Source organism: Diceros bicornis, chromosome 3, assembly GCF_020826845.1.
Source record: "Diceros bicornis minor isolate mBicDic1 chromosome 3, mDicBic1.mat.cur, whole genome shotgun sequence".
Lineage (NCBI taxonomy): Eukaryota > Metazoa > Chordata > Mammalia > Perissodactyla > Rhinocerotidae > Diceros > Diceros bicornis.
In genome coordinates, this window is record NC_080742.1 from 80,376,617 (window position 1) to 80,392,760 (window position 16,144).

The 16,144-nt window shown below is 49.6% G+C and overlaps 1 protein-coding gene across 1 annotated transcript in view; it reads right to left on the minus strand.

Moving 5' to 3' along the window:
* Window positions 1-2,456: 2,456 nt before the first annotated feature.
* Window positions 2,457-16,144, minus strand: part of LOC131400051 (plexin-A4-like) — a 66,403-nt gene continuing 52,715 nt past the window's right edge. The window contains exons 3-5 of the mRNA XM_058534727.1: window positions 15,192-15,292; window positions 2,587-2,710; window positions 2,457-2,519 (exon numbers count right to left, since the gene is read on the minus strand). Of these exons, the coding sequence (XP_058390710.1) occupies window positions 2,457-2,519; window positions 2,587-2,710; window positions 15,192-15,292 (288 nt within the window). The remainder of the gene's footprint in view (window positions 2,520-2,586; window positions 2,711-15,191; window positions 15,293-16,144) is intronic.

Sequence of the window (16,144 nt, forward strand, 5' to 3'; positions counted from 1 at the left end):
CCTCTCCCCCAGGGTGCTGGCTGCTTTGCTCTTCAGGTGAGATGCACCCCCTTCCCCAACAGATGGAGGGAAGTGAAGCAGGTTAGACAGATTTATGCCAGAGAAGATGTATGGGCTGGGATTTGGAGCTTCCCACACCACAGGGTCTCACTCTGCTCATTTTAGCCTCTTTCCGTTAACCCGGTTGGCACCAGGGAGGGGGCCTGTCTCCTAGGAATTAATGAGGCCTCCTTATAGGATCTCTACATGGTAACTCTTTGGGAACAGTAGTGGCGTCTTCTATCTCTGGATGAACCTTGACCCCAGGAACAGGGAGCTGAGTGAGGCTGGGGGCACTTACGAGTTGTGGACGCTGCAGTTGTAGAAGACAAAGCTGGTGCTGGCAAAGGTCATGCCTGTCTCTTTCGACTTGAGCTGCAGCTGGACGACATGGTGGTCCCCTGCAGGGCAGAGCCAGCCACGAGGTCAGCAGGAAGGCCAAGGCCCTGTGTCGGGGTCCCACTGAGAGTAATGCACCCTGGGAAAGGGGAGCCTGCTCCCCTGCAGGTGCTCTCAGCTCTACCAGGACTCTGATTCAGCAGGGCCCATTCCCAGGACAACACCGGTAGCAGCTGCAGAGGGCAGATCTGGTCTATTCCTCCTTCCACACTGTATCCCTGGCACCCACCCCTCATTTGCTCACCACCTCCTCTCATGTACACACACACACACACGCACACACACACACACACAGCTGTTCAAATTTGCATTCACATGCATTATGTCCATGCCATATTTACAGGATTACAAACACACACATTGATCAGCTACCAGGGACAAACAGACATGCATACTCTTGGTAACGCTGCTGCAAGCTACGCAAGAGGTTTTGCGTGTAAGTGTATCCCTGTGCACACACAAGCTCATTCCTCCTCCCTGCTCTGATGCTCCCTCCTTCAGTGGTCTCAGGGCTCACTGGGGTGGGCGTCCCTGGAATCCTCTGCTGGCGCCAGGGAGGAGCTGGAGCCCATGTTTAATTCACAGCCCTGACCCTAGGCCCCCACTTCCAGCCTTGTCCTGCACCTTCCCTGAGAGCCTCATTAATCAATCAGCTCCAAATAAATGTGACAAGCCCAAATGGGAGGGCCAACATGGAATCAATCTGCCTGGGCTGGGCTTGTCCCTCTCCAGCATCGGGCCTCTGTCCACCCCTGTCCTTCCCAGTGCAGCTGGCCGTGAACAGGCAGCTCTGAGGAGGCAGGGTGGGTCGGGTGGGAGGGCAGTGGTGCAAGGTCAGGGACCCAGCAGTGCAGACACGGGGTAAGGAGCCAGATGACCCCCGGCATCTCCATCCCTGCTCCTGACCAGATTCCCCTGCATGCTGGCCCTCTAACGCTCCAGTGCAATCTCTGAACTTGACTGACCGGCACACTCTGATGCTGTTTGGCCCTCCCCTCCCACCCAACCTCTCTGCAGCTGCTCCTCGCCTAGGATGAGATTGACTCTTGGATGCTCACCTGGTTGCAACAGTCAGTTCCAAGGGCAGCAGAGGGACACTTCATCCCCCTCTTCCTATAACATACCCATCCACTCACACCCCTTCTTCTGTCCCTCCCCTGCCTGTAGGCTCCCTCAATCCCCCTACATCTGTCCTGAGTTCTCCTAACCCTGGTGGGAGGAAGGACATGCCACCCAGCTTTGCCTCTTGGGACCGCTCACCATTCTCAGTGATTATCCGGGGCACCTCCTTGGCTGCTGGTGAGTAGCACTGGATCTGATTGCCTACCACCAGCCCATCCATCTCTGACAGGTCCTCAAAGGTGCAGTTGACACCAGCTGACAGCTCTGGGACATTGTACGTCTCCAGGACCAGCTGTGAACAGCCCAGAAGTGGGAGAGAGAGGAGGAGAGCAAAATGGGAAAAGGAAGTGTATGGAAGAAAGGAAGAAAGAGGGAGAGCAAGAGAGATCAGAGGGAAAGAAAAGAGAGGGAAAAACATGGGAAAATATTAACATAGAGAAGAAGAGACCCAACTTATTACAAGAGCTTATAGAGAAGATGGAGGGATGTAGAGAGATGGAGACCAAAGAAACCTCACCAGAATCTGGATGGATTTGGTCTCAGGAAATGGATGTTTATGGGATTTGTATGTAGAAAAAAAAGGTGGGCAGGACTGAGGAACTGCTGGGCAAGCTCCTCTTCCTTTGTTGCCCAGTTTTGGAAAATGACAACACCAACTACGATGTGCCCAGTGCAAGACCGTGGGAGCCATCATTCCCACCTCCCTCTGCACATACATCTTTCCCATCTTATAGACAAAGTTAACATTCCCAGCACCCTCCCTCTCCTGGGCACCCTTTTGGTCTTTTTTGGTATCACAGTTTTCTCTCTTTCCACCCCTTATGTATAGAGACCCTTCCCCAGTATTCCTGTGCATGTCCTCCTCTTCCATCCCCAGGGACACATTCTTTAACCCCTCATCCTGCTCTAGAACTGCTTGGCTGGCCAGGTTTGGCCCAGCCCTCTTGACGGGCATTGGGCTGCGGCCCTTTCAGGTGGTGAGAGGACTCTTCCCATGGCCCTGGACCACAGTCCCACTGCCCTTACCAGAACATTGTACTGAGAAACGGAGATGTTGCTGGGATGCACGGTCAGCCGGACACACTGCTTCATCTCGGAGGCAAACCTGCGGGGCTCTTTGGACCGCTCACAGCGCTCCTTCCGGGTGCACCTGGGAATGATAGACTGATGAGGGACTCAGGAGAAGGCCATCTGGTCCACTGAGGAGCCGATGCAGGGGTCAGGCACTGCCAGCAGCTCCCAGGATTTGTCCAAACTCAACGCGCCCACGACTGACCTTCTTGCTTCCTTCGTCCAGCATGGTCCACCCCCATCACGCCCAAAGTTGAAAAAGATGGAAATTCCAATCACCAGTTGCTGAACGCAGAAACTTGAGCATCATTCTAAAGTCCCCCAAACTCCTCCACGCTCACATAAAGAGTTGCAAAGTCCTGTCTATTCCACCTCCCTATTCATCCTCAACCCTCGTCGCTCTCTCCCCTTAGGCAAACCGATCTGTGTTCATTCCAAATGTATATCACGCTCTTTCAGACTTCCCTGCCTCTGCACATGGCAGTCCTTCTGTCTGGACTGCCCTCTCCTCTCGTTTCTCCCATCCAACTTCCACCTGTCCTTCCAGACACAGTTCAACTATTTCACATGCACCTCTAATCCCGTCCCCTCCCTGTCAATGCATCCCCACCCCAGGCAGAGTTAAGAGCACTTCAGAGTTTCCTACAGTCTGGAACTTCTTAGATTATATGACAATGATTGGGCTAAGTGCAGCCCTTGCCTACCAAGTGTGAGCTTAAACCATGCCTGGCTTATTTTGGAATCCTCTGTAGACCTCACATCCAGCAGACAGAAGAGCAATGCAGGTGGGTGGGGGGGAGGGAAGGAAGGATCAAAGGAGCAGAGTGTAGTGGTTCAAAGCTGGATGTGGAGCCGGTCAGCCCTGGATCAGAACCCCCGCTCCATGGCACAGGTAACTGCTACCAAAGATCTGCTACTACTGCTTAGTGTCCCGTGTTGTTCAAAGAGTTCTGTGTCACCGGTGGACCACATCCAGGGTGACCTGGGATCTTACAGTCTTAACTGATGGGGGCTTATGAAAGATGCTCATAACAATCATGGCCCTCACCCAAATGCACCCGTCACACATAGGGGAAGGTGCTTCAGCTCTCCGCTGGGGCTGAGGCTGTCCCTGCTCTTCAGCGGGAGCTCATGGCAGGGAGGTCCCCGACGTTCTGGGAATGGTATTTAATCCAAGCCAGATAAGCCTTGTGAATGTGGAGCTTCACTGTGTGGCCATGATCTGGAAACTCTGGACACTGATTCTGCTGTGGGGTGAGGGAAAGCACGTCCTCAGAGGGATAAGTTGAGTTAAGATGGGACTGCAGGGATGGAGTGGCTGATCTCATTTGGTTAAAGAGAGTAGACTCTGCAGAGGAAGGACAATGTCAGGGGCTGTTGCAGGACAGGAGGGAGCACTGGGCAAGGAGTTTAGTAGGAAATGGAACAGCCAGGGATGTGGAACCCATATGGGGAGGGGGAGACTGAGGAGAGAACGTCTGTCTCAAGACCCAGACAAGTGAGGTGTGGGGCAAAAGATGAGGGAAGAGAGGTGCCTAGACATCCTGAGCTGCTCTTGGGGTGACTCTCCCGCACAGAGGAAAACTGTGAGGGTTTCTCCTCGTAGCCACGGGGAAAGAAGACACCTTTGGCCTCAGTGAGAGGAATGGCCTGCCAGTGGAGAGTCTGAGAGAATTTAGCAAATGAAGGAGAAATCACTGAAGGTGTGGACTAAAGAAAGAAACAGGAGATACAGGGACAAAAAGGATGACCTTAGAGTAGACTGGACGTGTAATGCAAAAGTAAAAACAATTCTGCATAATACAATCATGGCTACTGGTCACTGAGTTCTTATTAGGCACAGTGATAAGGGGCTTATAGTTTATGACACTCAAATCCTTCAACAACGATGTGAGGTGGGGACCATTTTAAATCCCACCTTTAGATGAGGAACCACAGAGAGGGTGGTAAGTCAACTACCCAAGGTCACCAGTAATCAGAGACAGCCAGCATTTGAACACAGATGAACTCTGGATGTCCACTGTTAACCATGGTGCTCTACCTCCCCAAAGATTCTAGACTGAGAAGCAGCGGACAGACCCCCTTGCTGCAGACTAAACCCATTTTCCTTGCCTTCTTAATGTTCCCTTCAAGTGTTTAGGGCAATTAAAAAAATTCCCTTCAATCTTCTTCTCTAGGCTAATCGCTATTTTTGCCTGCCACTGGAAGCACTTTGAATATTATTGTGACTCATGAATTCTCCAGGAAACTTCTAGGATTTCCATCCTAAGAATGAAAGGTCAAAGAGGAGTGCAGTCATCTCTCTGGCACTCCCTGGCTGCTCTAGCAGACCCAGTGCAACCAGGGCATCTGCCCAAAAGTCTCGGAAGTTAATTTACCAGGCGAGTTCTTCTGCGAGGACTTCATTACCTCCAGCCATTAAGCTAATGTTATGGGCTTTTCCAGGGTGTCTGCACTGACATCACTATTAATAGTGTTATTACTCCTATTAACAGCAGACCCAGAGAGCTGGTATGGCTTAAATTATTCACTGACTCCCCAACTTTGAAGTTCCTATTTCCAAGAGCAATCAGTAGGTCTGAAAAATGTCTTTGATTAAATTATGAAGAGAGAAAAATGAAGCTACTTTCAGGGCAAACATCACCTGGAGTTACCAAATAGAGATCCAGATAGAAATGAGAGGACTCCATCTCTCTTCCAGCAGGTACAAAGGAGCTTGCTTGGGGGATTTCAAGACAAGTTCTACCTGCATGGTTTGCTGCTCCCAAAGTTCATGTGGCTGCATCCTGCCAAGGCTCCTGAGAGCCCCAATCTAACTACTCATCATCTCCCCCCAAATTTAGGTCTTACCAGGGAAACCCCCTATAGCTTACAATTTTATTATTAACAATTTTTTTTCCTTTTTTCTCCCCAAAGCCCCAGTAGATAGATGTATGTCATAGTTGTACATCCTTCTAGTTGCTGTATATGGGATGCTGCCTCAGCATGGCTTGATGAGCGGCGCATAGGTCCGCATCCAGGATCCAAGCTGGCAAACCCTGGGCCACTGAAGCGGAGCACACAAACTTAACCACTACGCCACCGGGCCAGCCCCTATAGCTTACAATTTTAAACATCCCATCTAACCATGTAATCTTGGGCAAATTACTTAATCTCTTGGTGCCTCACTTTTCTCACCTGTAAAATGGGGACAAAATAGTATTTACCTAAAGGGTTATTATGAGGATTAAAAGATTATGCAAGTAAAGCACTTAGAACAGGGCATAGCTCATACATAATAAGCTCTCAATAAATGTTAGCTGGTATTACTGCCCCATCCCTTCTCTGCTTTCCTCATCCAACCCCTCCAGGCTGCAGCTGATGCAGAAGCGCAGGGCCTCTTCCAGACTGGCCCATGGGGAAAATCGAAGACAAAAAGACAGGGGTGGCCCCAGCAGTGTTCCTCTAAATGAGGGATGGGGAGCCCCAGAGGCGAGAGGGAGGAAAGAGGGAAAGAGTGGGTTGTGGCTCTGCTTTCTTACTAGCTGTCAAAGGGTATTGAGAATTCAATTCTCTCAATGGAAAGTCAAGTTTAAGGTCAGTGTCGAGGATGATTTGACATTTCTACTATCCCTCAAGACCCATGAGGGCGGAGGCTGCACATGTCCAAAAGCACAGACAATTGACCTTAGATGTGATAGGATAATGGAGGGGAAGAATGAATTCCTTCCGAGTTCTTACAAGGTCTGTCAGGGTAATGGCCTTCTGCTCTTCTAAGACTGTGATTTCTCATTAGCCCAGACAAGAGCTAGGAAATGTGCAAAGGGTTAATTCATGACTCTTGGAGGAAGCGGGGGAGGAAGGGGGCGGGTGCTCTTAGACGTTTCCTTCAACACTGGCTCCAGGTACTTCTTACTGCATTTCCCGCAATTTCACTGTGCAATTCCACCCGGAAGTGAAGATCCTGCTTCACCCATTTGCCAGGCAGGACTTAAAAACTGTCATAAGGACTCAAAAAGTACATGCTATATGACTTTGAGTTTTCCGACATTCATCCATGCCACCACTATTGTCACCCCACCCCAAACACAGACCTGTAGATGGCTAGCAGGAAGCAGGCACCAAGAAGACACCCCAGGCCCCCAAATTGGAGTCTGGCCCAGCCAACCTCTCTTACCTCCCTTCCTCATTCCACTTTCTCTGCAGTTCAGCCCTCCAGCCCCAGTTCAGAGGTGCTAAAAGCCCTTGGGGACAAAGGCCCTGGCCCCTGGAGGGGTTATTATTCAAGCCAGTGGTTCCAATGAGATTATCCTCTCTAATGAAGCAGCTACCTCCGCCCTCCCCTCAGCCTGAACTTTCACTGCTGGAGAATTCCCAGCCAAGTGGAAAATTAGAATGGAGAGGAAGGGAGAAAGGAAGGGGGTACGGCAGAGGGAAAGAGGTGGTGATTAAGTTCTCTAGAAATTAATTCCGAAATACAGTGATAGAAATATTAACTCCCAGTGCTGCCAGCTGGGCAAGCAAATTTCATTTTGGAAATGCGGCTATCTGTGAGTCCAGCCTAGGCAAGCCTCCAAGCTGTTGTGGACGGGGGGGGATCATTGTTGGTCCATCTCCCCAGGCCCTCTGGCATGGGTCCACCAGACTTGGATGGCAGAACTTGCTCCTTGCTTCTTCCCACAGGTAACCCCCAATATTTAACATTTCACATTGGCCATGGCCTATGTGTTAAGTGCACCATTTGGGGAATCTGTGTTCAGAACATGAGGAGGTTGGGAAAAAAATGGGGTGAGGGTGGGACTTTCCAAATGAACCTCATAGAAAAGTTAAGATGACTTGGAACCATCTCAAGTAGGAGATCATGGGGGACTTTTTGGTCATTGTCTCCACATCTGGGAACCTAACGTGGGAAGAGACTGAGTTTTCTAATATCATTATCCTTGCCTTCTTCAGGAATGCCCACAGAAACGGGCAGGCGCATCTGTGCAGCTTGGAGGAAGGTGGACTAGCTAGTAAAGGGAACCTTTCCAGGCAGATGGGTGTGTAAGAGGTTTCTTATACGAAGGGTGTGGACCAAGTGAGTCCTTTCAGTGTTATGATTCTAGGTTCCAGCGACTGACACCATGGTCTCAACCTAAGTATTAAAGTTGTTCTTGGGTAAACCCCAAGACAGGAAGACCCTGATTACACTACAATTTTCCCTTTGACACCCGCTGCTGGCAACTGAACTCACCACCCCATTATTATCTCTAAAGTTCCAAAGCCAACCTGAGCAGCAGATGTTGGATTCACCATGCCTCCTGGGCCTCACTCAATGGGTGAGGTCACTGAAGCAGGAGGAGGGCATAGGACTTAACAGAAACCAGCAGGTGTAGGAGTCCAGGGGAGGCCAAAGAATCCCTCTGGGCTTGTGTAGTAACCAAGTGATGCTGTCCCACCACCACGGTGGGCTCTGCCCTGGGTCCCAGGTTGGATTCTTGCCTGGGCTTCCCTTCACCCCCTACCCAAATGAACGATCTATTGAACACAAACCTCAGGTGGTAGTCAAAGGGACCTGGAGTGGTTCCTTCCTTCTGAGAAATTACATTTAGCAATTGCCAGAAGAGAAGGTGAAGTGGGGCTGTCTCTCTTCTCTCTGCCAGTAGGTAGTGCTGTTCGGACAGTTGATTTCTACTAAGGTTGAGAAGAGGTTAGCAAAGAAGAGGAGGAGGGAAGAGCAGTGGAGAGAGAGAGGACAACAGAAGAAGCAGGGAGGAGGAGGAGAAAGCAAAGTCTCATCCTAGCAGGTGGATCCATTCTCTTCATAATCCAGTTGGTAACAAGAAGGATGCTGTCTATCACCTGAGACACATTCAACAATTACTCTGATTGATTCTGATCAGTTTTCACACTATGTCCAACAGCCTGGAGCCTTCGTGTCCATTAACATCACCAGGCCAGCAGGCTTGCTGTAGGGAAGCACTCTGCTGTGTGCAAGCTGGGCCACTCAACCCCATGTGGCCCAGAGTGGCATGACTGGGCAGAGTATGTGAATGCTGGTACATGGATGTGCATGTCTGAACTTCAAGCCTCAGAGGTAGCCCAGCTCCTCAGGCTGTCCCCAGGGAGCCAAGTCATTAGACTGGGAGGGACATTCAGAGCTCGCATAGACCACAGGGTTTTCCTAATTCATATGAGAAGATGGCACTGTTGACTTACCATCCTTGGGTCATGAATGCATGTGTTATACGTAATGTACGTGGAGAGGTCAGTGGGTAAGAGAGGAAAAGCAAGTTTCCTTAACTCATACCATGTATCTGCTGAGCCATGGAGAGAAAAATTCGAATACACTAGTATCTACTCTGGGACTCTCTCCTCTGGGCCAGATGCTGATAACTTTTTGGCAAAGAGTCAAGGAAAACCCCAGCATAGACTGCAAAGAGTGTGCTGGGCAGAGATGGATCCTAACAATTCCTCAGGATTGTGTAGACATTGTGCAAACAGCCTGAGGAGAGATTATTGACTTTGTAGGTTAGTATTAAGTAGCCCTTGGATACAGGGTAAAAAAATAAATAAAAATAAAACCAGGCTATGGGATATGCTAAGAAGCAGCAAGGACGGACTTGCATTTTAGAATCAATTTGTGCTTCATTAAGGGGACACTTAGCCATGGCTCTGGGATAAACTGTTCTCTGCACCATCCCAGGTAGCCAATAGGCAGCCACATACACGGCCACTGAAGACTGCCTAAATGCACGGGTGGTTGGAGTTGCCCACGGCAGGAAGACTTTCCAGTGGTGGGTTTGTCTCAGCCACCCAGCCACAGTTGTCCAGTCCCGGGGAGGACAGGAAGGGGAACGGGACCATGGAAGAGCCCTGGGGTCTGACCCCAGCCTGTGCTTACACAGTCATTGAAATCAGGGCTACCTCTAGGTACGCAGCACCTGCTGTGTTCCAGGTCCCCTGAGGGGGCTTCATACACATCCTCTCCTTTCATTTTCACAGTGTGGCTGTAAGATGGCTCTTCTATCACCATTTTATAGCTGGGGAAACTGAACCCAAAATGGGTCTGTCCACAGAGAGTTCTTGGTTTGAACCCATCCCTTCTGCTCTGGGTAACATCTTTCCTTGCCTTTCACTCTCTGCATCTTGGCAGAAACTATATAAAGAAGAAAGGAAGTGAATCCTGAACAGTAACCTGTGCCAACCCATCCAGGGGAGGGCATTATTCCAACAGAAGAAATCTACAAAGAGGTGGGGTCACCAGGGGGCAGGGGGTGAGGGAGAAACTTTATAAAAGCTGATCTGCTCTCTCCCCTGTCAATATCTTGGGTTACATGAGCCTCCCAGGAGTGACGTGATGACACTTCTGAAGAAAGTTAATGTCTGGGCCAATCGATGCGGCTGGATCTGCTGCGGGATCCCGTTACCTGCTGAGACTGACACAGGCTTCTGGGCCTGAAGGGGAAGATGGAGAGGGGCCTGGGGACATGCCAAGCCTGGTGGCTGGAGGGAATGTTCCAGGCCCAGGACAGGTGAAGGCAGGCTGGGCTATAGGCTTTCTTTACCTTCACCCAAGTCAGAACAGGTAGGCTCAGGCCAAGGTGAATGCCCTGGGAACAAAGGCGCAAGATTCATGGACAAATAAATGCCCAGGTTGTTGAAGCTGTCATTGCCATTAGAAACCAGCAGGCCTGTGGGCTGGGGCCAGGGGCTGCAGGAGAGGGCCACGGGGCTGACCTTCCACTCTTCTGGGTTGGCAGGACAGTGCTTCAGGACAACTGAGGGTGAGTCACAGAGGGAGGGTTTCAGTTACACGAGCATTTCTTAAGCTTGTTCGGTCTGCAACACACCTGTGCCCTTGCTGGTACAAATGGCCCTTTCAGCCACATGAGCCACCTGTTTGTAGGGGCTCTGCCCTCGAACTGTACATGCTCTCGCTCTCTCTCCCCTCCTGTTCCTCTGTCTCTGTCTCTCCCTCTCTCTCTCTTTCTCTCACAAACACACACACACACACACACACACACACACATACACACACACACACACACACACACAGCTTCTGCTACCCTCTTCCCACAAAGTTCCCACCTTCTTACTCCCAATGACCATTGGAAAAGTTGGCAAAAGTGACAGAGACAACAGACGCATCTTGACACTCTAAGGAACCCTCTTCCTGATGCTCTTTTGTCCTGTTTTCCTGGAGTCAGGCTGCGGGGCCCTGCAGTAGTTGGCACAGGGTCCTGCTCGTGGTGTGGGCCTAACAAATGTGCTGATTCTAACACAGACTGCAACCCCACCCCATCCCTGCACCAGAGGCCTGGTTCCCAAGAAGCTTCAGGGCAGACAGTCTAACGTAGCCCCCTTGTATCCCCCAAGCCCAGCATGGTGTCTGGCATAGAGGAGCAGGCTGGTGTGGAAGATCCACGGACAAGTTTGTGTTTATGGGCACAGCACTCACTCAAAGCAATAAAATCTTCTGCACTTTTCACCACACCCCCTTCCTAGCAAACTGAAGCATCCCAAAGTAAGCATCTGCAGGCTCCCCCTGGTCCTCCTCCACCTCCTGCACCGACTCTGCCTGCCCAGCCTTCTCCTTTCCCTCCTGCTTGGCGCACGTCCTCATGCATCTCTCTCAGACATGAACGTCCAGTTGGTATTTGTTTAGAATGAAATGGAGGGCATATCAGGAGAGGCGATGCCTGAACTTAAGCCACCAGGGAAGAAAGGCCCACTGGGAAGAATGACAAGGAATGTGAAAGAATGTTCTGGATGAAGGAAATGTTGTAGATCTTGATGAGGTGTGGATTACCTAAGTGTTTGCGTTTGCCAAAACTTTTCAAACTGTACACTTAGGATCTTTGCATCTCACTCTATACAAATTAAACACTACATCCTGATTACAAGCATCTTAGAAGATCCAGGGATCTACTTTTCTTTACTGGCCATGTGGGCTGGTTCTCCTTGGTCACTGACTCTGGGAGGGAGGGGAGAGGGATTTACTGAGCATCATGGTGGGCAGGCAGCCTTGGCCTAGAGTTGCTCATGAGCTGAACCCTCCCAGGGGAGCTGGGCTTTACCAGCTACCTCAGCACCAGGGTCTGCACACAACCAGGAGGCTCAAGGTTACGGAGAACCACACCTTGACCCGGTGGAGCACCTTGGACTTCTATAACGTCCTTTATTGCCTAATTGTATGCTCACATCATCACTGTGAGAAGGTATTGTGCTCCCTCTTTATAAACGTGGATGCCGAGTTTCTGAAGCAGAGTTACAGTTGATCCTCGTTATTTTGGACTCCATATTTGTCAATTCACCTACTTGCTAACGTTTGTTTATAATCCCCAAATCGATACTGGTAGCCCTTTCACAGTCACTCCTGGACATGAACAGAGTGGTGAAAAGTTTGAGTGACCACACGCACACATTCCCAACAGGTGTCTCACAAGGCAACGGTATTCTGCCTTCTTGTTTCAGCTTTTGCTATAAATAAGTGTCCTTTTCGTGGTCTATTTAGTGTCATGTTTTTCACATTTTTGTGGAGTTTCACTGTTTAAAATGGCCCTCGAGTATTGTGCTGTCTAGTGCTCCTAAGTGCGAGAAGGCTGTGATGTGCCTGATAAAGGAAATGCGTGTGTTAGGTAAGCTTCCTTCAGGCATGAGTTATAGTGCTGTTGGCCGTGAGTTCAACATCAATGAAACAATATATGTTAAACACGGTGTCTTTAAACAGAAGCACATATAAAACACGGTTATGTATTGGTTGATTGACAAAAATGTTGTGACCAGAGGCTCATAGGAACCTAGCTCTGTATTTCTCCTAGGAGGAATGGTTCACTGATTAGTGTTCACGGGGACTTTACAGAACAGAACTACCATGAATGATGAGAACTGACTATACTTGTCCAAAGCCCTGCAGCACGTTTGCACAAAGTGAGGACTAGATTCCACTGATTTCCATGTCAGTCGTCCTTCCAAAGTCCCTCATGGCTTTCTCATGCCAGCTCCCACTGTGGCGTTTTGGGCAAGGAGGGGTAGCCAGCAACAGCGGCGGCTCAGTGCTGAGTAGCAGACATAGAGAAAGCACCGCACAGCCCCTGCTTTCTGAGAGCCCATGCTTAATAAGGGCTGTACTGACATAACACACACGAATAAGATGTGCAAACTTCAGAGTAAGACAGGAGGCCAGGTTAACAGAGGTGAGAGAATCCAGCAGGAGCATCCACCACTCAGAGGAAGGCAGTCTGAGGCTAGGATACCCATGGCAAGGGAAGGATGCAATTAAAGTAGAGCCATCTGGAAAATCATGGGGTTAACCAAAGTCTTAAGGGGCAGTGCCCCCACGAGCTCTCAGCCTTCCCCCAACTGAGTCAAGATCTCAGGTGAGACTCTACTTTACATTTCACTGCACTCCGTAGTTCACAGTGCCCTTTCACTCACATGATCTCACTTGATTCTCCAACGACTCAGTGAGGTGGGCAAGACAGGCATGACCATCTCCAATTCCCAGATGAGGAGCTGGGATGCTGCCCCAGGTTGCTGCACAGCTGGGGCATGTGGAATTTGGACTTGGTGGCAGATGCCCAAATTTCATGTCCATTGCTGTTTTCTTTAAGCCATGCTGAGAGTAGAGCTGCTGGCTTCCCAGTGTAGGCTGATGGCCTCCTTCACGAACTGTCCAGACTTCACCTTGGCCCCAGTCCACCCACTTGACAGGAGGCAAGTATTATGTTACTGAAGGGGAAATTGAGGCTACGCAGGAAGTGTCTCTGGTACCTCCTCCTCTCACTCGTTTAACTCAGCTCTGGGGATGGGATTTGGGGGTATTTGTAGCCCCTCTGCTGCCTTCTCAGAACCTGGGGGCCCCTGTTCCTCACAGGGCTCAGTGTTATGTGGGGCTGGCTGGCATCAGCAGGCAGGATCAAAGCTGCCACAGAGACCTGCCTTTGACTCCCACAGGCATAGACTGTGAGAGAAGGGCTAGCTTTTCTGATTGCCCTTGAATGATCCCAGGTGCGAGAGCCCCACGCCAGGAGCAGCTGAGCCATCCTCGGCTAAGCGGAAAGCCAGCTGGCCTCCAGGCCCCCAAGGAAGCAATGGGTCTAGAGCACAATCCCTTTCTGAGAGGCCTCACTGTGTGGGACAAAGAAAACGACTTCCCTTCTGCCTTGCAAAGTATCATCTAGGCAACTCTTCTGGTTGACAAGAGCTGAATTCTGAATGCAGTCTCTTCCATCCTCTTTTATGCCGGCCACTCTTAGGCTCCACTGCTCTGTTACAACATACACCTTTGTGCACACTCCTGCACCCAGCTTCTGATCATCTCTGAGTTACATGTATTTTAGTAACATTCAGGTCAACGGTTCTCAGTTTTTTCCCCACCGTAACATTCCTGAGGGATTTCAGACCTTTCCTTAAAGAACTCAAGGACTCATTTTGCCTGGGTCTGTCACCCAGAGTAGGGAGGGTGCCTGTGCTCTTGGAGAGGATGTATTCGAATTTAGGAGGGTGTTTCTAACTTTCAGAGGCACTCCTGGGGTGGGGTGGGAGTCAAGATCCCGCCCCCACCTTCTTATAGTTGAAAATGACTGGTAATTTCTTTGGCCACTTACAATTCAGGCTCTTAGTAGGAAGACTAAAGTACTTCTCTTTAATTTATAACACTTTTGTCCAAGTCACAGAGAGAGGGTCAAGTTGCAAGTGTTGACTAGAAGCCAGAGCTCCAGCAACAATAGCTTGACTGGGACCACATTCCATTAGAGTGGGGCCCAACTATTGTTTGCTTCTCCAGTCAGTGATGCCAGGGGTCTTTGGATCCCCCAAGAAAGGCCTTCGGCGCTCCCCACATGTCTGGGCTTGTTGTCTGTACCTTGTACCCCATTCGTCAGATCATTTACCAGGCTACCATTTGCCTCCACTGTATACCATTGCCTTCCTCCCACTTCTAGAGGATAACATGGAGCCAGCACAAGAGAGGCACATAGGGAGAGTGCCCAGCACTCAGGACAGGGATGCATTGGTCCAGTGACCCCAGGCACAGGGTGCTCTGACAGCCAGATGAGTGTCATGATAGAAGAGAGAGGGTTCCTGGGTGCTACACACTTGAACTGTACACCTCAAGTACCAGAAGATTCTAGGGCGATATCGAAGAGTCTGTTAAGTGGATGTTGAATCACTAAATGGACAGTACATATCTCGCACATGCTTTAGTGGCCCATGTGAGCCTCGAGAAAAAAGCCCAATACCTTTTTCCTGTGGTTCAGTCCTGGAATGTCAGTTTACAGTCAAGTCACCATCAGAAATGTCCAGGAATCTCCCTCCAGCCCTCCATTGTGTAATTATTCAGTGTGATTCTGTATCCTGATGCATCATCCAATGCTGAGAGTTCCCATATATCTTACGGGAATTTGGCAATTTCCAGTGAAGTCAGAACAAAAGAAGGGAGATGAAATTTGCAAATGATATAAGGAAGAAAGAATAAGAAAAGACAGGGCGAGAAGAGAGATCAAAGGGAAGGAAAGCAGTGATAGAGAAAAAGACGAGAAGGAAGAGAATTACCAGGGGAAGAGGGAGGTAGGAGGAAGCTGCCCAGCGGTACTCACATGTTGTGGAGCACACACCAGCCACAGTGGGGATCACCCGAGCCAAGGCACTCGCTGCAGCTCCGATACTGACCACAGGACTCCACAGGGACTCTGGTGAGCTAGGACAGGATGACAAGAGAGAGAGCGGTCAAGATTTTGCAGAACACCCAGTAGTTCACCAGAAAGACCTCTTCTTTCAGGGGTATCACCTAAAACAGCATAGCAGCATGATGGCACCTTGAAGCCCAGACCCGAAAGGGACCTTGAGTGATCATATGTGAGCAGGGGCCCACATAAGCATCCAGAGGAAACAACCACCTGTTATTTTCTTAGAACTGTCTGGGAATAGACTCCATAGAGTCCATATTAAATTATTATAAATGATATTTATATAATGTACATTAAAATTTTCCCACCACTAAAACCCAAAAATAAGTCTACAAACATCCAATTCATCACATACTTGTTTCTTATCGATCTCATAAACTCAAAAGTTTATTCTTTCTCCATGCTTGTTTCTCTTTTGCCATAAAGTGTTTCGCCTTCTTCCCAGTCCTTCGCCTTCAAGTTCCGCCACTTTTGTGGTTCCAGAGAGCCTTTAACACAAGAACAAGACCCTTCTTTCTCTCTTTCCGTGCCTCTTAACAAGGTGCGATCGTCTCACTTTGTGGTCGTTACTTGCCCACTCGCTCTTTCTCGTAACGTTGGCCAACTGGCTCTCAACGTTTTCACTCTGGTGCTTTCAAACAGCAGCTGTTGCTATTTCTCCTCCTACCCATACCCTTTTCATGACGAGGAGCTTCCTCTCCAACCCCAAACTTTATATTCGCTTTCACCAGCCGCTTGTTAATGTAAAATGTTCCACATGACATTTCTGCTTAGCCCAAATGCTTCCATTTCCTGCGTGCTCCTAAAGATCTTTTCCATTTCTTTGTTCTCCAATGTAGCTTTGCCCTGATGTCTTTACATGA